The sequence below is a fragment of the Mauremys reevesii genome, linkage group 1, assembly GCF_016161935.1.
Source record: "Mauremys reevesii isolate NIE-2019 linkage group 1, ASM1616193v1, whole genome shotgun sequence".
NCBI classification, from domain to species: domain Eukaryota; kingdom Metazoa; phylum Chordata; order Testudines; family Geoemydidae; genus Mauremys; species Mauremys reevesii.
Window position 1 is genome coordinate 292,346,122 of NC_052623.1, and position 23,800 is coordinate 292,369,921.

General features: G+C 41.9%; 1 protein-coding gene across 1 annotated transcript in view; it reads left to right on the top strand.

Annotated features, from left to right (window-relative positions):
- Nucleotides 1-12,691: 12,691 nt before the first annotated feature.
- The window catches only part of LOC120374886 (potassium voltage-gated channel subfamily C member 2-like), a 50,579-nt gene continuing 39,470 nt past the window's right edge, over nt 12,692-23,800 (top strand). Inside the window, exons 1-2 of the mRNA XM_039495327.1 lie at nt 12,692-12,788; nt 17,162-17,208. Coding sequence (XP_039351261.1) covers nt 12,692-12,788; nt 17,162-17,208 — 144 coding nt within the window. The remainder of the gene's footprint in view (nt 12,789-17,161; nt 17,209-23,800) is intronic.

A 23,800-nucleotide genomic window follows, 5' to 3' on the forward strand; every position in this document is an offset into this window, starting at 1 on the left:
TGTCCACACTTCTGAAATTCTCTTACCACTAACTCAGCTCTTCTTGGACAATATACTCTGCTGCATTCTTTCTCGGTCCCTGCTATCTCAGCCCCTCTACTCTTTGCTGCGTTTCGAATTCCTACTCTCTGCTGAGTCCCCTGGCCAGGGCCAGCTTCAGCTTTTTTTGCCACCCCAAGCAGCTAAGCCAAAAAAAAAAAAAGCTGCCATCGGTGGTAGCTCTACCGCACTGCTTCATTCTTCAGTGGCAATTCAGCGGTGGGTCCTTTGCTCCGAGAGGGACTGAGTTGCTGCCGAAGATCCGGACGTGCCGCCCCTTTCTATGGGCTGCCAAAAGCACATGCTTGTGTCACTGGTGCCTGGAGCCGGCCCTGCCCCTGGCCTAGCAAACACTGTTGATGGTTGAAAAGACCTGCCGGGGAAAATGATTAAGAAAGGGACTCTATGGTCAGCAGGAGTTGGGATCCAGGGAAAGGCATTATAGTAAAATCCTAGAGAGTGGCCCTGGAGTCTTTTTCTCCTCCTCTCCCTGGATTTGAGAGAAGACATGCCTGAAGCTGAAGATCATAAGAGAGGTAGCAGAGCCAACAATGGATAGATCTTCTTCTCCCTCTCCTCAGAGGGGAAAAGGACAGGAGAGGTTCAGTATGGCATCTCTTCTGAGCCCTGCGTTACTTTGCACAGTGAAGCGTAGAGTCCCTTCTGCACCCCTGAACAGCTGTGAGCTGTCAGGAGAGGGGAAGCAGGAGGCTGTTCAAGTACCACGTGGTTTGTGAGAGAGGTATTTACTTCCAGAGATTATTCCTTTTGCTACCTTCTGACAACATGTGGCTAGTCAAGGGATGCCACATTCAACCACACAGGTCCCAGGAAAGACTAGATTTGGAAAATGAGGTTTGTTTATAAAAGCGTTAGCCAGTCATGGACAATCCCAGTGTTAACAAACCCAATTTTCCTAGGTTACAGAGGCATAGTTAGCATGACCCAAGAACCCATCTCTAGCAGCAACTATGGCAAGGAGCAACAGAAGGTTTCACCTTTTCTCTTCTGGAGGAGGGGCAGGTACAAGTCTCCTAATCCTGTTGCTGAGGGTAGTTAAATGCTCCTCAGTGGAATCTGTTTATGCTGTAGCAGTGGTTCCCAAACTTTACTGATTCATGGCCCATCTTCTTTAAAAAATGATGTTTGAAGCATCCTGGGCAAATTTCTCTTTTTATGCACATTTATTTTTGGCCTTAACAGAGTTAAGTTAAATATTTCCTAGCTCACTAGTCAAATAAATGCCTAAGGAAGATTAAAATGTGTGCATATAACCAGGCCTGGCTGGAAAACAAGAATTTTCTTTTACAAAAGTTTTTAAGGTTTCTGCATTTTGTTTTTGTTCCAGTGTGGAATGAAACCAAGAGAAAGGTAGACTAGGGCTGTCAAGCAATTAAAAAAAATCACAAAAGTGCCATGCAAATGCCTGTTCTCACTTTCAGGTGACATTGTAAATAAGAAACAGGCAGCAGTCTCTCCTGTAAATGTAAACAAACTTGTTTGATTGGCGGAACAGGAAGTAGGACTGAGTGGACTTATAGGCTCTAAAGTTTTACATTGTTTTGTTTTTGAGTGAAGTTATGTAACAAAAAAAATCTACATTTGTTAGTTACACTTTCACGATAAAAAGATTGCACTACAGTACTTGTATGAGGTGAATTGAAAAATACTATTTCTTTTGTTTATCATTTTTACAGTGTAAATATTTGTAATAAAAATATAAAGTGAGCAGTGTATATTTTGTATTCTGTGTTGTAACAGAAATCAATATATTTGAAAATGTAGAAAAATCTAAAATATTTAATACATTTCAATTGGTATTCTATTGTTTAACAGTGCGATTAATCGCGATTAATTTTTTAATCACGATTAATTTTTTTTTAGTTAATTGTGTGAGTTAACTGCGATTAATTGACAGCCTAAGACCTTAGAATAGCCAGTAGCACTCACTGAGGATACAGGAGACTCCTTAGCCTGAAAATAGAAGACCTTTACCTGGACATCAGGCAGCTTCTTCTCAAGGAGGTGTCTTGCTCCTCAGCAGTGCAAGCCCACTCCCAGTCAGGTCCCTTGGATGCCTGGACAAACCACACAGCTGCTTTCTTTGCTGTGTATAGGCTCAAATTGTAGCCAGCCAGCTGCTCTGTAGTTGCAGAGTAAAGCAGCTCTTCTTAGTTCTGTCACCAGACTTTTGTCTGCTGCACATGATCAACAACCCCCACACCCAACTTCCCTGTGGAGACAGAAGGAAATTCCCTGAGTGCCCTTTGCCTTGCAGCACTGCAGGGATTGCAGTGGGAGTTCCTGCTCTGCAGCAGCATTCTGTGTGGGGGGGCTCCTTGATTTTTGGGCTCCCTTTGGCTGCAGGTTTTGCAGGAGAGTGCACTGAACCGTTATTGCTGGTGGTGTCTTCTGCCAGATCTTTCAATTATTATTCTTAAATCCTGATTGTCACCATGAAAGATGCAGAAAATAAATCCCCGTTAGCCATGATGAATCCAAGGGATGAAAGCCCGTTGCACCCTCAAAACGTCTGTTTGAGTAACTGTCATACAAACCTGCCTGTTATGACTCTCAAGATGCTTTCTAATCTTATTACATTGAGCTTGGAGATGAAAGACAAGAAAAGTAAATAACTAAGTGCTGTAAGAATCCTGAGAATTCCCGAGGCCGTACTTCATAACTCAGACATCATTTTCCCTTGGGAGGCTCACCAGTTGAATGAAATGAGAAAAGAAAGCGCTGTCTTCAATGGGAAATCTCTTACTTTTGAAATGATCAGTAAAGCAGTTCATCAAGAAAGTGCTGAATTTTGCATTGGTTTTGTTTTTTCAAGGCAAGTGGATTTTTTTTTGCTTTGTCCTGCTATCTCCTTGATAAGTCAATGGACAGGTTCAGTGAAAATTTTAAATGAGGAAGAAAGCAACTTAGGGGCCTTTTCAACCACACCTTCAGAGTTGTTTACTTGATAAATTCTTGAAGGAGGAAGTTGACTCAGTCTTTAAAGACTTTGGTAAAATGTATGCTTTTTACTAGTATTTTGTTGGTTAAACAGTGCCATGATTGTCCTTAATTACTTAGCAATATATGTGACATTTTACATTTTCAAAGCACAATAAACATCCTAAGTATCTTAAAAAGGTTCATTATTAAATATTTTAATTTGTGCCAAACCAAAAGGGAAAAATAGTCTTAGGGATGCAAGAACCAACTGAAAAGCAGGAAGCATTGGGGCATGTATGCCTTAAACCCACACATATAAATAAATTAATAATCATTAATTCAGAAGATCATGAGGGGGAACAAAAGCTCCACATTTTAGCATATGCTGTTCTGTTATTCCTGACAGAAAGTTTTTTGCATTCACACAATCAATCATCTGTTCTGTGTACACTGAATAGGTAGAGCTTTTCTATTAATAGAATTCTTTTGCTACTGTCAGTGCTATATAAAGACCCACTTAAATACAGACAAGAAGAGAGTCCACAAAGCTAAAGGTGCATTACTTCATAGAAGGTATCAATGACAGCACCTCTAGGAAATATGATTCTTGTGATACATTAATAAAATATTACTAAGGGAAATGTGAATGTACTACTAGAATCTGTCTGTGTGTGGTAGCTATTTATATGTGTTCTCTGGCCTCAGTTCAGCAAAACATGTAAGCGTGTGCTTAATTTTAACCATTGACTTCAATGCAATGTAAGCATGTACTTATACATTTTGCTGAATTGGGGCGCCTTTAAGCATCCATATAAACAGCCTGGGGTTAAATATAATAATAATACTTAAAACCTATACAGCACTTTATATCTTCAAAGCACTGTATGATCATTAATAATACAATGGAAGAGGCACAATAAATGTATTGAAAAAATCTTAAAAGGTGACAGGTGCGATGTTACCTGCATTTATCTCTGACGTCAATGGAGTTTTGCCTGGGTGCAGGTTGCAAGATTGGGTCTTGTGTTAATATCAACCCAGCCACTAAGGAGTCAGCCAAATCCTGAATTAATGTAAGTGAATTGGTTTTAGGTTATCCAGAAGGTTTGATGACAGAGCCAGGCCTTCAATTGAGCTCTTAAGAAAAATAAAATAAATGACAAGTTGAGATACTAGTGCTGATTACATATCTATGAAAGGGAAACATAGCCTGCTAAACCCAGGGTTGTGAGTTCAATCCTTGAGGGGACCATTTAGGGATCTGGGGCAAAAATCTGTCTGGGGATTGGACCTGCTTTGAGCAGGGGGTTGGACTAGGTGACCTCCTGAGGTCCCATCCAACCCTGGTATTTTATGATTCTATGATCATCAATAAGGCACTGTGCTTTTTTGGAAGTAAAACCATTTGCTCTCTCTGTCTTTGTCTTTCTTTACTCATATGTAAAACATGTATAACAACAAACAGCTGTGTTGTGAAGATTCACTAATGTTTATAAAGAGCTTTGATATCCTTGGAAGAAAGTTGCTGTATGAAAGCCTGACCCAAGTCTATTTAAGTTGATGGGATTTTTTCCCAAGTGCAAGACATTGTTTTTATTTGCATTTAGTGGCTTGTCTTCATTCATGGACAGAGACAAAACTAGAACCACACTCAGAGGTTCATGGACTTATCCATTTCTACACTGAACTTCAATAGGTAGACAGTCACTTGGAAAAAGAAAACTGTCTGCATCATAACCCAGAATTTAAAATATAACAGATACAAACATCTTGCAAGTCAAATATAGCATTTAAAAACTTTGGGTGGAATTTTCAAAAGTACCTTATTGATTATGATCAAAAGTCCCATTAATGTTTGTTCCTAAGTCACTTAGGCTCTTTTGATGATTTCACCCTAAATGCCCAGATTTTCCAGTGTTCCTCAATTTGTGGGTGCCCAACTTGAGACTTCTTTAAGGTTTTAGAGGGAACATTTTTCAGCACTTCTGGAAAATCAGGCTCCTTTAAAGTGTCTCAAGTTGGGCACCCAGAATCATTAGTTACTTTTGAAAATGTAGGCCTTAGCTCTTTCCATATGTGTGGGTTGAGCAGTCGCATGCAAACCCAAGTGCTACATCTTGGTGCAATGGGAAATACTATTTGTCCTTGAAGTTAAAAATATATTTTAAATCAAATTATATAAAGACCATTTGTATGAAAGCTTTTCCTGAATATTAGTCTATAAAGCAGTATATTTCATATATAACATGAAAATTAGGAGTCCTTGGTCACTAATATGATAATTATTATTATAGTGTAGATGTTTCACTTTGAGACTTCTATTTTGTTTCTCTGTTTCTAACCCAGGTTCTGTTTCTGTATTTTAAACAGAGAACAGCGAATGGCCACCCGTTCAACCAAATATAACACATTTAAAGGTCAGACAACTACTGCACAATTGTTTCATGACCTAATAAAATTGCAGTGTTTTTCTTTAGATAAAATGTTGTTATGATCTGAGATATAGTATATTGAAGAAGAAATTATGCTGAAACCTGCCCTTATTTTACAATTCCCTTTACTGCCTGAGTTAGTGGAAATGCAACTTTTGCTCACTGAAGGCATAATTCTTCCCCCTTTTCTGCAGCAATGCAGGACCCAAGACACAACAGAGCTGAAGCAATGCTACTGTGCCAGGGGGGCCAGGAATATTTTTCTGCAGCCCTGTGAGCAATTCATACTTTTCATGAGCCATGAAGCCCAGATAGAAATTAGGAGGGTTTAGAGGGAATTTGAAATCAAGTAACCAAAGACAGTTTTAAAAAGTCTTTGCTATTTGTTCAAGACTGTCAGAACCAGGAAGTTCACAAGAGGAATAGCAGGTCTGCTGGACTACAAGGCAGTAAACTGAGCAGTTAAGGAGAATATTGTGTGGCATAAGATGACATTCATTGAATGTTACTTACCTGGTTTTTCAGTTGATCACTCTGTTTCTTAGTTAAAGAGTAGCCAGTTTTGTATTTTAAACACAACTAGATTTAATGTGCTTATAGGGGTGAGGGTAATGGGCTAACGTTCCACATCAACCCTAAAATATTAGAGTGGGTTTTTGTTTGTTTGTTGCGTTTGTAAAGAATTAATCTGAGATGTTCAATTTCAAAGCTTGGGAGAGGCATCAGGTTTTTAAAAAGACAAAATTATAGCGCATCAGTTTTTCGGTTGGAAAATGCTTTTTGTCAAAACTAAAACATTCCATGGGAACATTGCTTTCATCAAAACTTTTGATGAAATTAGTATCAGAATAATTCATTTCTATAAGGTCTAAATATTTATTATTGAAACATTTAGACTTTTGTTATCTGTAATCATTAAAGTCAAAACATTTTGACTATTGTGTTATGTCACATAATATTATAGTCAAAGTTTTGACTACTGTATTTAGGGCTCTTCTTTTTGTAGGTTTAATTATTAAAAATAACCTCCCCCAAATGAAATTAATAGTTATGTAATTTGCCCTTCAAAAACCCATTTTTTGGATGTTTTCTTTGTAAAAACTGTCGTGAGTAATGTATATTATATACATTACAGTAGTATGTACTGTTATGGATAACCTCTTTGTAATGTTCCTTAGCGCACTTTAACATAGTGCTTTTTGAAACAGTCCTATCTTAAAGTGCACTTAGGGAACATTTAGTGCACATCAACAGGGTCTACATGGACCAATTAATGCTCAACATATTAGTGAGCCCTAGAAATTACATCCCAGTAGTCCACATTACTCCTCCATATAGAGAAATCTTTAGATATAAGTAGCTATTTCTGGTATCTTCCCGGTGTTTATCAGATTAACACAGATTTTATTTTTATGAGGGTGTTTTATTTGTTAAAACCAAAAATCAGAAGCCCTAAATACATCATAAAAGTCAAATCAATCAATTATATTTAGACTTTATCCAAATGAAACATTTTGACTTTATTGAAGTGAAATGTTTTTTGATTTTCTAAAACCAATTCATTTTCATACTAATTTGAAAAAAATCCCCACAATTTTGGAAATACCCATGGAACAGCAATTCTGGGTTCTCACCAGCTTTAACCCCTCCCCCTCCTCATAAAAAATCTAGGATCTAACTCATCCCCGGTATAATTTCCTTGCATTAATTTGATTCACTATAAGTAAAACACATCACATGCAATCAGCTTAGTTCACATAGATTTGATGGTCATATGCAGTGTAATTAAGGCCTGAATTTTATTAAATCTGTGACTAGAACTGAGAAACACTGTTAAAGCTGTTGGTCTCTTTGCAAAATTTAATGCCATTTAAAACATTTGTGAAGTCAAGAATGGCAAAGTTTTCAGTCCACGATCCTCTCACTATGGGAAAAAGCTTTTGTGAAGCATGGCCTTATAAGTCTGAGTCCAACAAGTATTGGCATAATATAATTTATCAGCCAAGGAGAAAAGTCTATTTTTAAGAAGAAAAACGTATAGGCCCCAATTTATGAGAGCATTTAAGCACATATTTAACTTTGAGCACATGCTTAAGTCACTTTGATTTCAATGAGACTTACAGGACCTTCTTTAGCAAGAAGTTATGAAGTTAAATGCTGCTTGAAAATAAAGGAGCTTTGGCAAGCGTACCAGAGGACAAGGGAGGCAAACAGTTGCTCTTGTTCTGAGCCACAGACATGGTGCTTCTATGAGGAGTTGCGTGTGATTCTTGGCAGCTACTCCACCACTACCCCAAAACGCTCCATGGATACCTCCCAGGAGCCCCATGTGACCTCAAGCAATAAGGAGGAGGCCACTGTTGATGAGGAACAGGAGGAGGAGAATGCAAGGCAGGCAAGTGGAGGATCCATTCTCCCCAACAGCCAAGAACTGTTTTTAACCCTGGAGCCCATCCCTTCACAGGACCAGTTGGCGGTGGAGCATGATGCTGGGGAAGGCACCTCTGGTGAGTACACATTTCCAATCAAACTGTAGGGGTTACATGCTATTATTTTTAACGTTGAATCTGAACAAAAAAGTAGGTGTAGTGGTTATTGGTGGCCGCTCCAGCTACGCAGAGGGTGATCTCTGAAAAAAGACTGTTTATGTGCACTGGAATGGCCCTGGAATCCTCCATGGAGCTCTCTAGGAAGCATTCATGGAGGTACTCTGCAATCCTTTGCAGAAGGTTTCTGGAAAGGGCTGCCTTATTTTGTCTTCCAAGGTAGGACACTTTCCTGCATCACTGCAGTATTAACTCTTCTGGCATCATTGCGGCACACAGCATTGCAGCATAAGGACCAGGTCTGTACTCAGATGCTTGCAGTATCAGCTCCCTTGCTGCTTCTGTTACCCTCAGGAGAGTGATATCGCAGATGGTCACCTAGGGGAAACGGGGGAAGTTTTAAATGCTAGTCCTTAAACCGCAAGCAATTCAACAAGTAATCTGCCCTTGTCTGGTGAATTCTGGGTCACACAACTACGCTTTCCCGAGCATGCCCTGGTTGTGGTTGGAAGGGATCACCACATATTGCAACCAGCATTTTAAAAAAAAGAGGGGAGGTGACTCTTCCTGTTTGTCTCTGTTCCACCCCAACCCAGTGCAGTTTTTGTAACAATCAAACTATTTGCGGGGCTTTATATTAGTGCCTGTCCTCAAGCACCATCCAGGTTGCTAGGGGAAAGGAGGCTGTGCTGAGGTTGGAACCATTGTTCCCAAGGATGTCTTAACAAAAGCTGCAGCAGAAGACCTCTCGCCCAGGCCTCATGATCTTACTCATCATGGCTATAGCAGCAAACCGATTCTTGCAGTAGCCAACAGTTGTGATTACGTTGTAGCTTGCAGGGGAGTGCATTGAGGGGTGTTTCTTTAAAAAAAAAAAGAATTAACCTCGGCCCAGAAACAATGTATGCACTGTCAATACTACTCTCATGCTTTGTATTCTTTGCAGCTGAAACCTTGTCCATCGGTGCATCCTCCACACTGGGACAGAGACTTTCCCAGATTAGAAGGCAGAAAAAGAAGACTCGGGAGGACATCTTCAATGAGTTAATGTGCGCCTCCGAGAGTGACAAGATGGAACTAGGCGCATGGAGGATTGCGCTGTCCAAAAGCCTGGATGCTAGAGTCCCTCTACAGCTGGACACTAGAGTCCCTCTACAGCCTATGCTGAACCTGCTGCCATTGTCACCCAGTTTTACATCCTCCTCTCCCAAACATCCTAGGATGCGGAGGGGAAAAGTCCATTGTTCCTTGCACTCAACACCAGGCGAGGGTACAAGGACCAGAAGGCGCCCATTCCCACACTTTTGATTGTTATTGAAGTGCAATTGTAAGCAAGCTGTCCTTGTCTCCCTCCCCACCCCCAGTGTTATCAGTCCTTCTGTCCCAGGTTATCTTACTTTTCTTTGCTGTCTCTCAGTGTTTGTGAGCATAATAAAATTTAATGGATTGAGGAGAAAAGGATCTTTATTCTATCTGCGCATAGTGGTTAGTGAGGTAGAGTTTACAGGGGAGTAAATGAAATGAAGAGGACAGCTTGGTAAGGAACAACATATATAAGTGTCACATTACTGTGGGTCATTGCTGAAATGAATTTTCAAAGCCTCACAGAGACACAGAGCCCTTCAGTGTGCTCTTCTGATTGCCCTAGTGTCCGGCGGCTCAAAATTGGCTGCCAGGTGATCTGCTTCAACCTCCCACCCGGCCGCAAATGTTTCTCCCCTTGTTTCACAGATATTATGGAGCACACAGCAGGCAGCAACAACAATGGGGATTTTGCTTTCACTGAGGTCTAACCTAGTAAGCAAACAATGCCAGTGGGCTTTTAAACGTCCAAAGGCACGTTCCACCACCATTCTGCACTTGCTCAGCCTATGGTTGAACCGGTCCTTACAGCTGTCCAAGCTGCCTGTGTATGGATTCATGAGCCATGGGAGCAAGCGGTAGGCTGGGTCTCCCAGGATCACGACTGGCATTTCAACATCACCAATGGTTATTTTGCAGTCTGGAAAGAAAGTTCCTGCTTGCAGCTTTCTGAATAGACTGGAGTTCATAAAGATGCGAGCATCATGCACCTTTCCTGACCATCCCACGTTGATGTCGGTCAAATGGTCCCTGTGATCCACCAGCGCTTGCAGCACCATTGAGAAGTACCCTTTTTGGTTTACGTACTCTTTGGCAAGGTGCTCTGGTGCCAAGATAGGGATATGCATCCCATCTATCACCCCACCGCAGTTAAGGAACCTCATCGCAGCAAAACCATCCACTATGTCCTGCACATTTTCCAGAGTCACTACCCTTCTTAGCAGAGTTCTATTTATTGCCCTGGCAACTTGGATCACAACAGACCCCATAGTAGATTTACCCACTCCGAATTGATGCCCCACTGACCGGTAGCAGTCTGGCATTGCAAGCTTCCACAGAGCTATTGCCACTGGCTTCTCCACTGTCAGAGCAGCTCTCATTTTAGTATTGCTGCACTTCTGGGCTGGGCAAAGCTCTTCACACAGGTCCTGGAAAGTGACCTTATGCATTTGAAAATTCTGCAGCCACAGCTCATCATCGCATAGCTGCATAACTATGTGGTCCCACCAGTCAGTGCTTGTTTCCTGGGCCATGAAGTGATGCTCCACCGTGTCAAGGTGATGCGTGACTGTTGCCAACATCTGCAAATTGCTCCACTCCATGCCTTCCAGCAGGGCTGCCTGTGTAGCATCACATCATTCCACGTGGCGGCTCCTGCTTTGGCTGAGTAAATATTGCAGGATAAGGCGCGAGGTGTTTGTAATGCTCACAACAACAGTGTACAGCTGAACAGGGTCTGTGCTTGCTGTGCTATGGTGTCTGCATGGGTAACCCAGGCTTAAGAAAAAAGTCATGAAAAAGGCTTGGTTTCTTTGCCATTGATTTCAGGGAGGGAGGAAGTAAGTGCATCATGGGAGGCTAGCCATGTTCCCATAACCACAGTGCAAATGTTTTGGTCCCATGAGGCATTGCAAGCCCAACCCAACATTCCCCACCCTGCTCCATGCACTGTGGGATAGCTACGCACAGTAGTGTAGGGTAGTGTAATGTAATGTAGTGTGGACATGCTCTTAGTCTCTGTCCAGGAGGCTTTATTTCTCCAAGCATAACCAAACACAAAAAAACAGTTCCTTACCCTGGGCTACCACTCCTAGGGGATTTCCCCCTCACCTCTCAATGCTTTCTGCAGGAATCTTCCATGCTCTCCCCTCTCCCCCTTCAGCTTTCCACAGCCTCCGCTCCTAGAGGATTCTGGCAGCCTCTCCCATGTTGTTTCTTGGAGCTATCTGGCTCTGACTACTCCTGTCTCTCTCCCTCCAGGTCCAGGTGCCCTCTTTTAAATCAAATTGGGGTCAGCTGACCAGGCACAGGTGCTTTGGCCCTGCTCTTTCTTAAAGGGGCAGTGTCACCCAGTGACTCTTCCTCCTTGTAAAAGCTTTTTGAATCAAGTTTCATCCTGCATAAGTATGGAAAAATTCCCAATCAGAAAAATTTTGTGTGCATGACATTGACTAGTAAATTGGCATAGCACTGTGTGATGTTTCAGCTGCCCTGGCCCACTTCCTTAAAAATGTACATCAGAGCGTTTTAAATCCAGCCTAAGCTCTGCTTCTCTCCCCCCATTCCCCATTTGGAACATAATTAAGTTAATCGTTCAAGGGAGAGTTGACACATGTAGTGATTGGTCACAGGGTTTTTATGGTCATATTTCATATTCTTCTAAAAGGATGGTAACCATGCTGCAGTTTTACTTGGTGAATGTCCTGAATGCAGTGACAGTACCTTATTATTCAGCATAAAATGTTTATGTGCTGATTGACTGCTGATTAAATCCATTCCATATGGAGCACTACAGCTGAATTATACAGACACTTTCTTTCCCAGCAGAATATTAAAAGAGGAAATATTTCACTGTGGTGCCTACAATTCCTTTCAAGGATATGGTAACTTGAATATTAATATCCCCAGGTTTGCAGATGTTGACACTATATACCATAATAAAAAGTAGTTATGTTCCAGTTTGGTGTAGTTTTGTTCACATTTTTTATGCTTTTGGGCCATTATGAGTTCAGCACTGAGAGATGCAGGCACCCTGAATGCCTGAGAACTTCTCAGCACAATGTGGGAAACTTGTTTTTAGTGACCAATCTGATGTCATGTTGACTGATGTGTTGCTCTGCTAAAAAAAATGACAGATAAATAAACAAGTTTACTGATGAGAGGAGAATCTGTAATTGGGAGTTTGACCAAGGTCAACTGGACATTAAGCAAAAAGTCATACGCAGCAAATTGGTTCGGTGATGAATGGTATAATCATCTGCAGAATGCAATCAGGGACTTGAAATGAGTAATTGCTAGAAGTGAAAATGCGCAATGGTTTGTAGAAAGATTATAAGAGATTTAATAACAGCATAGTGGAAAGATATTGGTCAAATTCTGCTCTCAGCTATACCAGTGTAAATCCAGAGTAAGCGACAGCCAGATCCCTGGCTTCCCACTCTATCTATTTGGACCATGGAGAGTTACTGTAACAGGACAGCGGAGAATTCTCTGTTGATGGGGAATCACTGAGAGGCAGAAAAAGCCGATGTCACTCGCTCTACTCTGTTTCTGAACCCCAGGGTTAGGGGCATCCCTCATAGGTGCGCCTGGAGGAAGAGAGGGGTGGTGGCCAGAAACCCTTTGTTTTGGTGATTCTGGGCCGGCAGAATGACCCCCAGAGAGTCATTCCAGCTGGTGCAAATTGGAGCAGACCTGAGAATTTGGATCATTGTCTTCAGTGGAGTTACTCCAGATTTATACAGATGTAAGCAGGTGCATATTTGGTTCATTGTGTACAATAGCAGGACTCAGGTCATCCTGATAAGAGTGAAACAAGATCTAAACATTTAAGATGCAAGCTTATTTACCTTTTATTTAGGAAACCTAAGAAATTAAATATGGTGTTGTAGGGGATCTGATAAAACAATATATTTCTTAAGTGTTCTTGATAATATCTAACTCTCTATGAATGTACTCCCAAACCATCCTAACCTAAGGAACTGACATAGCCTATAGATAGATCAGTGGCAGTGACATATTTGCAATTGTAGATATTTAGCCAATAGGGATTCTATTGTGTTAACAGCGTCTCTTTATCTCCTTTTGTTTGCTCTTTTGTGGGAGGGAGTTGCACTGATAGGGTGAGTAGTTCACTAATTTTGTGTTCTTCCAGTGATGTTAGGCTGCAGTATGTCTAAGTGTGGAGTCCTCTTTCAGGTATTTTCAGTATTCCAGTTAACTAGGACATCACCAATGAGCGTGTGAAAAGCTGCTGACACAGCGTGTGCATAGAGAGTGTCATCACACTTAACTGCACATATTAGGCCGATTCCTCAGTTCTAGTCGTTCTGAGCAAGGAGCAGACCAGGGTGGGTGGTGGTTACAGGTCATGGCAAAGCATCTCCGTGATCCTTGCACTGTGGAAAGCTAAGACAGTTTCAGGGGCCCATTGTATTAACTAGGGATTGCTGAGCACAGCTGTGCTCTGCCCAAGTTTCCTATCTCCCTGGGAATGAGGAGGTGGCATAGGAACCATTCTACTTTCTATTGCCAGGAAAATCCCCATGTAGACAACAGCCTGTGAGATCAGGGACTGTAAAAGTGGCTCAATCACTTTTGCCCCCTCCTGTCTTGCACTGAGTACAGCTCAGTTTGACTTGAGAGTGTGAGCCACAGACTCCAGCCTGTTGAGATTTTCAGAAATCAAGGGCATGCACAGGGGAAGGGGGGGACAAGCGGGGGCACACCCCCAGTAATTGGCAGGGGCACAGAGTTCCTCCAGCCCCAGGGATGTGGTGGGGGCACAGAATGTGCCCCTCCAAAAATGGTCAAATTTAAATTCCTGTGCACACCCCTGGATAAGCTAAATTCCATACCCTTATTTCAGCATTGAGTAAGTGTGTAGTGTAGCATATGGAGGGCCCTCCCAGTGTATTCTTCTTCCTCTATCTCCTCTTTTTGCTCAACATTTGAACAAGTAAATAAATATACAAGGTCTGAGATTCACCATCTAGCAGGTTTCCTAACCAAACCTGAGTTAGCATGATCCAGAGATCATGTGGCTTGTAATTTTTATTAAGATTTATCATTAAGTCTGTGGGCTATAAATATAAGACTATAAGAAAGTATAGAATGCACAATGAAAAACAAATTAGGAAACTGAAATGGCAAGGCTGGGTAAGTAACTTGTAAAGGTTACTTACCGTGAGTCTTTCACATCGGAACTGGACTACTTGATCAAATTACTCAGTGTGTCTAAAAGATAAAATGATGGTAACAAAATATATGCTCTAACTATGGGTCTCTAAATATCTCCAGCACTGGCAGTTCTGTAAAACACTTGCAGACTGCTGAACCAGACTGAACCATCTCTAAATGGAGCACCGGACCTATAGACTTGTTTAAACATTTAGTAAACTATTGAGCTGAAGAAAATTATTTCAAATTTAGTGACAATCTGTGGACATCTAAATGTGCAAAGACATCCCAATCAAATTTGCAGTAAAAGGTCAGGTAAACTGGTTTTGAGCAATCCATTTTTCAGTGCTTTGAAATTGGGTAAGTGCCTCTGTCACGTACACCATTCTAACCATGGGGATTCCTCCAGCCTCCTCGCTCTGATTTACTCAGTGCACATACTGCAAGTAGCCTGTCACAGAGCTTTTGTTCTTGAATACAGCCAGAGGCTGTGAGTAAACTGCAGCCAAAAATCAAATTGTGGCGTCTAATGAAATGGATGCCACTAATTCAGAAGCATCGGTACTGTCAGTTAATCCACTTGGTTACTTCCAGGATAAGAACATCAAGGGGTTGAAAATGAATACATTTACTTTCTTCGTTGCATTTAGCTACATCATTTGACCTGGTTATTATTGCTCTTCCTAGAATTTCAGTAATCCGATTAGAGAACAAGGTGTTTTTTCCTGTGAAATGAGGAAAGCATTTTATGAAATATCATATTCTCATGAACTGTAGGTTGGAAATGGAATCTGATTTGTACAGTCTGCAATAAAATATTCCATCTAATTATCTTACAAATGACAATGTAAAAGTTTAGTTGGAACTGCTTTCCATTTGTGAGACAGATGGGTAAATTCTGTTATAACGGATCTTCTAAATTACCCAAAGCCTTACCAAGCCAGCCAGTGTAACTAGTAACGTGACCCACCTAACACCTGAATAAGTGCAGTTTGGTACCTGAAGTTAATTTAAAATATTTTTTTTCATGTGGTTACACCAATTTAGAGTGAAGATTTTCTCAGATGTGCTGTGGACTCAGTGATCTTTGTTTCAACCTATCTTTAGGTTAAGCCAGTACTGGGGTGTCAGTGGATGGCGCAGAAACAGCACTATACTGTGGGTCGCATATCTGACAAGCATTTTATTTGATTTGATTTTTTCCAGTTAACCAACCTTAAGCCTATTTATTTATTTATTGTGGAGGAAGAGAAGGCAAGAAGCTCTGCTCCTTTGTTAAGCTGAACAAGTTTTTAGAACAGATCTATAATATGCGAACCTTTGCACATTCATTTTTAAACAAGCCAAGGTGCTCAAGGCTTTTTACAACAAGCCAGATCTTTTAGCATGTAACAATGGGCTTTGGGTGTTTGTTTTACTTGATTTATTAGTTTTTTTTTAAATCTGGCATCAGGTAGCTGCTGCCAACAACTAGAGGTACACCTCTACCCTGATATAACGTGACCCGATATAACATGAATTCGGATATAATGTGGTAAAGCAGTGCTCCGGGTGGGGCGTGGCTGCGCACTCTGGCAGATCAAAGCAAGTTTGATATAAAGCGGTTTTACCTATAACGCGGTAAGATTTTTTGGCTCCCCAGGACAGCGTTATATAGAGGTAGAGGTGTATATCAACAACAGCGTATGTGTCTGTGTTTGGTACCTATACACATGCTACACAGATTCAGTGTCACATTATCAAAATCAAACTCTGTCCCTGACTCAGCAAGTGTCTAGCTGTGAGCATGTGACTGGTCCCATTGACTCTAAAAGTGTCCTATAAGGAGACGCTCAAAATTGCACACCCGTAAACTTGGACACAGTAATTTTGTAATACAAACTTTGAGTCTACTTTTCTTGGTTCCCCCTCTGATTCTTTCAGTGTAACACCTCTAAATTTGATTATTATCTTAATTACACAAGCATTTCCATTGCACATGGATTTCCATGGAGTTAGTCTGGAATTACAAGCACATAACTGTGATCAAATTGGATCGTCTATAGCTCTACTCTGTTGCTGAAACAAACTGTCTCAGCTAGCTTAGGTTTTGGTGACACGTCTTTGATACATATTTATTTCCAACATCCTTTGCTGCAGACTGCTGCCTGCCTCATTGTCCTTGATTTTTCTTTAGAGGTCAAATTTTCAAGTTGCTTGTGCAACTCTGTATATGCAGACCAGAGGCATCCAAATCTTGCACGGGACATTTTTATGCAATGTCGCTTCTGCACACAATCACAGAATGTGAATACACCCATTTACATTTAATTTGTGTTTGCTTTACTCTCATAAACGGGAGGTTTTTACACATACTGTACGTTCTTTCATTTGTGGGCTCAAGGATTGCACGTGCAAATGAATGAGCTGCAAAGCTTTAAGTATACAAATAGAAATAATATTCTGAAAATTTGGCCCTACAAATTGCTTTGAATTTGAGTGTTCCAGAGTACCCTAGAACCCAAAAAACAAATATAATCAGAATCTGAATCTTTCACTGTTTGCACATATTACTGCTAACAGCTAAATGAGGTTCTCCTTTAACTCAAGCAGCGTAGTCCCCAGGGCCGCCCAGACGGGGTGGGTCAAGTGGGGCAATTTGCCCCAGGCCCCGGGCTCCGCAAGGGCCCCCACCAGAACGGCCAGGGCTCCCTTGCTGGCCCAGCCCGACCCCGCCTCTGCCCCTCCCGGCGCCTCAGTGCCTCCAGCAGTGTCCCGGACAGCTCCAGCGCGGCGCCGGCGGGGCCCCTGAGCCCCGCCCCGCTCAGAGCCGCGTGGTCAGGGGGCGGGGCTGGGAGCTCCACGCCGAGCGGAGGAAGCTCAGGCCCCGCCCCCTCACTACGTGGCTCTGAGCAGGGCGGGGCTCAGGGGCCCCACCGGAGACACGCTGCCTCTGTCCAGGGAAGGTCCTGGATGCGCTGAGGATCCGGGTGAGGGGGAAGCCAGGGGTAAGGGGCCGGGGCCGGGGCCGGGGGGGTTGGCTAAGGGGCAGGGAGTCCCAGGAACAGGGAGGGGGCAGAGGTGGGGGCAGTCAGGGGACAGGGAATGGGGGGGTTGGATTGTGGGCGTTCTGGGGGTCTGTCAGGACTCAGCGGGGTGGGGGGATAGGGGTTGGGGCAGCCAGGGGACAGGGAGCAGGGGTGGGGTCCTGGGGTGGTAGTGGAGGGTCTTTGGGGGACAGTGAGGGGACAAGGAGCAGGATGGGTCGGGTATTCTGAGGCAGGCAGGCAGTCGGGGGGCAGGAAGTGGGTGGGGATGGGATAGGGGGCAGGGCCAGGCTGTTTGGGAGGCACAGCCTTCCCTACCCTAAAGCTCATTCAGCAGTTTGAGGCTTGCAGGAGAGCCAAGCTGTTAGCTTTTCCATTAGGGCTACCATCCCTTTCACTTCTCAAATGCCAAATTATAGTCTACATTTAATTTCAGTGCCATAAGGAGATTCATGTCAGGGGAGGGTAGCTTCATTTAAAATTAGGCACTGGGGGAGGGATCACATGAGAAGAGCAATATCCTACACCACCTACCTCCTTCCCAACCCTACCAAGGAAGACCCCCCCTCCCTGAGGCTTCCAAGGGGTTAATTCAGTGGTTCTCAAACTTTTGTACTGGTGACCCGTTTCACACAGCAAACCTCTGAGTGCGACACCCCCTGTCTTATAAATTGAAAACACTTTTTTATATATTTAATACTATTATAAATGCTGGAGGCAAAGCAGGGTTTGAGGTGGAGACTGACAGCTCACGACCCCCAGTTTGAGAACCCCTGGGTTAATTTAATTTTAGCACCTTGTGGCCATTCACATGCATATGCAATTTTGAGCATTTCAGTTTTCACAACATAGGCTCATCCCAGATTCTGGACAAGCTCAAATGCTCAGTTCGTGGAGTATGTACGTAAGCTATACTAAAGACAAACCCACAGTAACTGTCTCCAGTTTGTGAGGGACCCCATGGAGCCAGTCTCTAGGAAACAGATAAATGCATGGAGATTAAGTCCATTAATGGCTATTAGCCAGGATGGGTAAGGAATGGTGTCTCTAGCTTCTGTTTGTCAGAGGGTGGAGATGGATGGCAGGAAGGAGATCGCTTGATCATTGCCTGTTAGGTTCACTCCCTCTGGGGCACTTGGCATTGGCCATTGTCGGTAGACAGGATACTGGGCTGGATGGACCTTTGGTTTGACCCAGTACGGCCATTCTTATGTTCTAAGCTAAATGAACCCAAAGTTATGGAAACAGATATGAGTCAAGGAAGCCAGCAGAGTATCAGAAACCTGGAAAAATCTCTGCCTGGATGGGCTCAGGCATTTGATCACAAGCTGAGGTGGTTCAAAAGTTTTGGATTTTTTTTAAGCAGATTTTTTTATTGTTTCTTTAAACAATCTAACACAGCAAGCAGCAAATATTTGGCCACATACTTCTGAAACCCCAAACCATATTCAGGTTTTGGCAGACTAATTTCAGCTTTTCAATTAAAAAAAACACAACAAATTTTGAAGGAAAACAGACATTGTCTGTGATTTTTTTTCTGCTTTTTAAAAACCCCTAGTTTTCGATCCAAAAAAAGTTTTGACGGAGAATATTTGTCCAACCCTTTTAATGAGCTTTAGTGCCTTTTAGCACTAGCTGATGCTGAGAACCAGTGATACCTTGTAAAGAAGTTTTCTCAAAACCGGGTTTGTGCCGAGATGCGGAAGGTTTATTTTTCCCAGGGCCACCCATGGGGGGGGAGGGGAGGAAGTGGGCAATTTGCCCCGGGCTTCACAGGGGCCCCCATGAGACTATAGTATTGTATAGTATTGCAATTTTTTTTATGGAAGGGGCCCCCGAAATTGCTTTGCTCCAGGCCCCCTGAATCCTCTGGGCGGCCCTGGTAGTACCTTTTTTTTTTGAGCCAGAGATCCTGGTTTCTATCTCCAGTGCCATATATGTGGTGTTTATTTGATGGTTACAACAACACATGAATATATGAAGCCATGGATTTGTTACTAGTGGTGATCATGTAGTAAAATAACTCCCTCTCCCTGCAGTGCGGTGGGAAGGTTTATGTCCAGAGGTATACAAACTTTTCCAAACCAGCTTTGTCCATCTCCAGTTTCCAACATTAATGTGCTTGGACCATTTACAAACTGCAGATAAAAAGAGATTTCATACTTTTCTGAGAGAACTTTCCATAATTACATCAGTAGCACTGAATTGAAATAGCTGCTCTACGGGATTTAAGGAAAACTGTTAACATATATAAAGATATCTATAGCTGTAGATAGATAGATAGACATAGATATAAAAACGTATATATTGCTGTCCATCATTGTAATACCTGAGCACAATGTGTATATGAAGCATTACCCTTCATAGCCTACAAGTGTCTAGGGAGTATGTCTTTAGTTAACTGCCTTAAGCAACATGAGGGATAAAGCTCACATCCCTTATCTTTCCAATAGAGGCCTCTACTCAGTGAGCTAAAAGAGTGGCTCCTAAGTCAGTCTGGGAAGGGAACTGAGCTGGTGTGACAGATACTGCATTCTGTAAAGGACAGTGTCATAGAGTCACATAAGCCTTTTCTTTACAGAAGCACTCTCGAAACCCATTGCATATTGGTAGATAGTTTGCTAAAATAGTACTGAAGTTTAGCTGCAGAAAACATGCTTTTAGCAACCAATGTTCTTAGCACTTGCCCCTTATGGTCTGTTTCAAAAGTATGATGCAACGCTTTACCCCATAACACTTATTAAATGTTAATTGGAGTTTTATGGCTAAAATAAGATGCACTTAAAATGTATTAGTAATATAGTAATAAATACTTTGCACTTCAAGAACCTTCCATCCCAGGATATCAGAGTGCTAATAGATAATTTTGCTTATCAGAAATGAAGATAGTTTCTCTCATCAACTATATGGCTATATGAAGAAATGACAATGAATATATAAAAAGGGATGGTCCCAGGGTAGGGACACACATAGTAACTGTTCTAGAAGTCTTTTGTATTTGGTAACCCAGAGTAACAGAGACGTTCCTGGATCCCAGGCAACAGATAAAGATTGGGCCAGGAAAAGAAAGCTATCACTGGCACAATTGTTAATGTAAGAAATGCATTAATCAAAAATACACTGAATTAAAATACAGCAAAAGGAAGATTATGCAAAAAGATATGAAAGCAAAACATCATCTATATAAACACGAATGTAAAGTTTCCGCAGAATATGTGGTAGTTGAAATTCTGAGAGCATCCTTGGGTACTGTGCACATACTGGCACTTCTATGATTTTAATTTTCCATAAACTAAAATAGCATTATCAGACTCGAACATCCATATTCTGCCTATGGGGATCCTCAACAAACAGCCCTCATTTAGATGCTTAGCACTTGCTGCAGTGTATTGAATATCCTACGTTCCCATATCAGGAGGCGCTCAGCACTTCACAGGACTGAGCCCTAAAACCCCACATAGTAGGCTCTAAACCTAGAATATTATTCTTTGTTGGTAGATGCAAATTGGTGCCAGCTTTTCTAAACTGAAAAAAATGCCCCATCCTCATTTTGCATTTGATTTCTTTTGGAGATAGAACCCTTGTGTTCATTTTATGCATGGCCACTCAATTTGTCTCAGGGCCAGTTTTTGTGCTGGATTGGCACAGGTGTATTTCCTAAACTTCCCCCTTACTATCACAGCAGCTGAACCTGGCAAGGGGAAACCACCCACAATCTGAAAAGCTCATCAGAACAATACTGTCTGATTCTCTCTTGACAGGTTAATTAATTGCATGACATTCTATTTTGTGTGATTTTTGGATGATTTTGATACTTTTATTTTAAATGTGGTTCCTAGCAGAGTTTGAAAAGGCTGATACATTGTCTGCTTGTCTGTCAGTTTAGCTGGTGCTTGATAAAGGAAAAAGAGAGAGAGAGCACAAAGGAGAGTCTGCCATTTGAAGTTTTAAACTAGGAACCATCCAAAATAATCCTGTATGCTATGAAGTCTGAGAAATTTCAGTTTGAAACTGTACAAGAGGAAAATTAAATACATGACAGCTAAATAATAGACTGTATCCCATTAGCTGCATTAATTATGATCAGCTGTATATCTTGTTTGGTAGTGGTAAGGGGATTATGTGTTGTTTCCTTTGCTTTAAGCGTGTAGATAGTTCCATTGAAACAAGAGTGTAAGTAGAGGTGGGTGGAGAGAGGTAAGTCACTTTCATGGATGATATTGATATTTTGAAATTTTGGTTTTGTTCTGATTTGTAAATGAAAACCAAAATTTTCAAAATTCGCTGTGACAGAGAATTGAGCCTAGCCCTGGGGCCGTCCATCTTGTGGGCTATCATGGTGCCTGCTCCCCAGAAGCCAGACAGGGGAGCTGGCAGAGAAACTTTGTTGAAATTGAATTGTCTCCGCAAAACAGTGTAGATTTTGATGAATCAGTAAATTCCAATGGAAAAACTATTTGTTGGAATTTCTGTGACCAGCTCTGAATGAAAGTCTTTCAAGGTCTGTGACTTGGCTGGTAATGCATGGGAGCCTGAAAATGAGACTAATTTTTTGATGATTAGTATTGTTTTGCTATTTTCACTTGAAATTGGGGTACTTCCTTAAGAAACCCCTAAAGATAAACCTGTTGTATGAGAACAGTGAAGGAACAAAATGGAATATGTTCACATTCAGTGAAACAGTATCAACTCTCCTACATGTTTTTTCATGTAGTCAGTGATGGTGAAAGTTTTTGGATTAACGATGCAAGTTATTTAAAGCCCTCTCAGTGACCATGCAAATCTCTCCACACTACACAATGGAGTTTGAATCGCTCAGATTCCATTCCCATTCAAGTTTTAACCTGTCTTATCTGTCTGTCAGGACACTACTCTGTGCCATTTTTTTGTTAGTTTCATTGATGTGGTCACTTGTCCACTAGGAAAGGTTTGGAACACTGATTCATAAAGGATCAACCACAAACTAAACCTTTGGGCCAGATGAAACTGTTGAACTAGGATACCCCTCCCCACCCCAGTATCCCATTCCCAATCTCTTGAGACATCCATCACTCCCATTAAACTGCATTACTAGAGAAATTTAAGAATTAGCTCATGAATAATGGAGTGGGTTAAGTGAATTGACCAGATATTATAATTTTCAAATTGAGACAATTCCAGAGGTTTCATAACGCTCCCCACCTTCTCGTGCCTAAATATTTGTTTATATTTATGGGATGAAGAGGATTTTGTAGTTTTCATTTCATGCCAAGGCTCTGAAAAGCCATTGCTGAAGAAAATTTTAAAAGACAAAATTCCCTCATTCATTTATGGGGACTGACCCGACAACCCAGGATGGCATATTACTTTGTGTCAGGCAAGTACAACTAAAGAGACGTCTAAATTCTTCACAAGTGAAGACGTTCACTGAAATACATTGTTGACCTGGAAGTGTGTGGTTTAGAAGAGCCAAGAATGGCCTGGCTAGACACAGAAGCATTGTCTGCACTTGAGCAGTTTGCTATTGTAATCCTCTCATGCCTGTAGCACACTGTGTCCACACATGCAATGATGTGCAAACATGCACAGCACTGTTGTAATTGGTAAGCACTGTGGCATCCACCACCATGGCATTCTGCACGATTGTATTACCAGTGTAGACAGCAAGCGCTGGCGTAGAAGTTTCAGTTGATCTTCCCAGCACCATTCCATACTGATCAAGAAACGCTTTCAGTGGCATCTCCGGTTGAGTTTCTGTACTTTCATGCCCCAAGAACAAGTCTTTCAGAAGTCACTCAACTATTCAAAATTCCTCATAAACCTCAATCTCATAACACAAACTTTTCCACCAGCATCCACTTTTGAGACTGCTAAGTTCCAGTGCAAGCTTCTGAAGTCTTTTGTGCAGCACAGTTCTCTTCTTTGTCTCAAAAAAGCATCCTGTGATCATGCAGCTGTATGAACGAAGCAGATGCTGGAGGGCTTGTATCAATTTGGGGCAATTAGATCTGAGTATGGTTGAACTTGACTCTGAAGAACACTCTCATTTCTGACTGGGTGTCAGAACATTTGGATTACTATACAGGTGTTGTGCACTGAGAACAGTAATGTGAGGAAATCCGTGCCCTGAAGGTCTGGGATGCAAATGTCCACTCTGGGGCAAGGTGGGAAACCAGCCCTTTCTCTCGAGAGTTCAAGGACATTTTCAGATCATGGGGCACAGCAATAATTCTTGACATCACAAGATACCTCAACCTGTGCCGTTGTGGACCTAGAAGGAATTGGCTGCCCTTGTCATTCTAAACCCAGGCTGACACCAGGATCTGGGAGCACCTGGGCCTTTGCCAGAGTCCCTCCCAAGACCAGATTTCCTATTAAAAACTGTACAGCTGGTTCCTGAGCTAGTTCTGGAAGAAAAGGAATCAGTAGATTGTGGGACATTTTATACAAGGTAGGTTGCTTTTTGTTGGATGTTTATTAATTTGTGCCTTTTCTGTGTATTTAGTGCTGGAAAATAGGTTTTCTTGATCTGCACATGCACTATAATTCTTGTGAAACAGAGGTATTTAGCCTT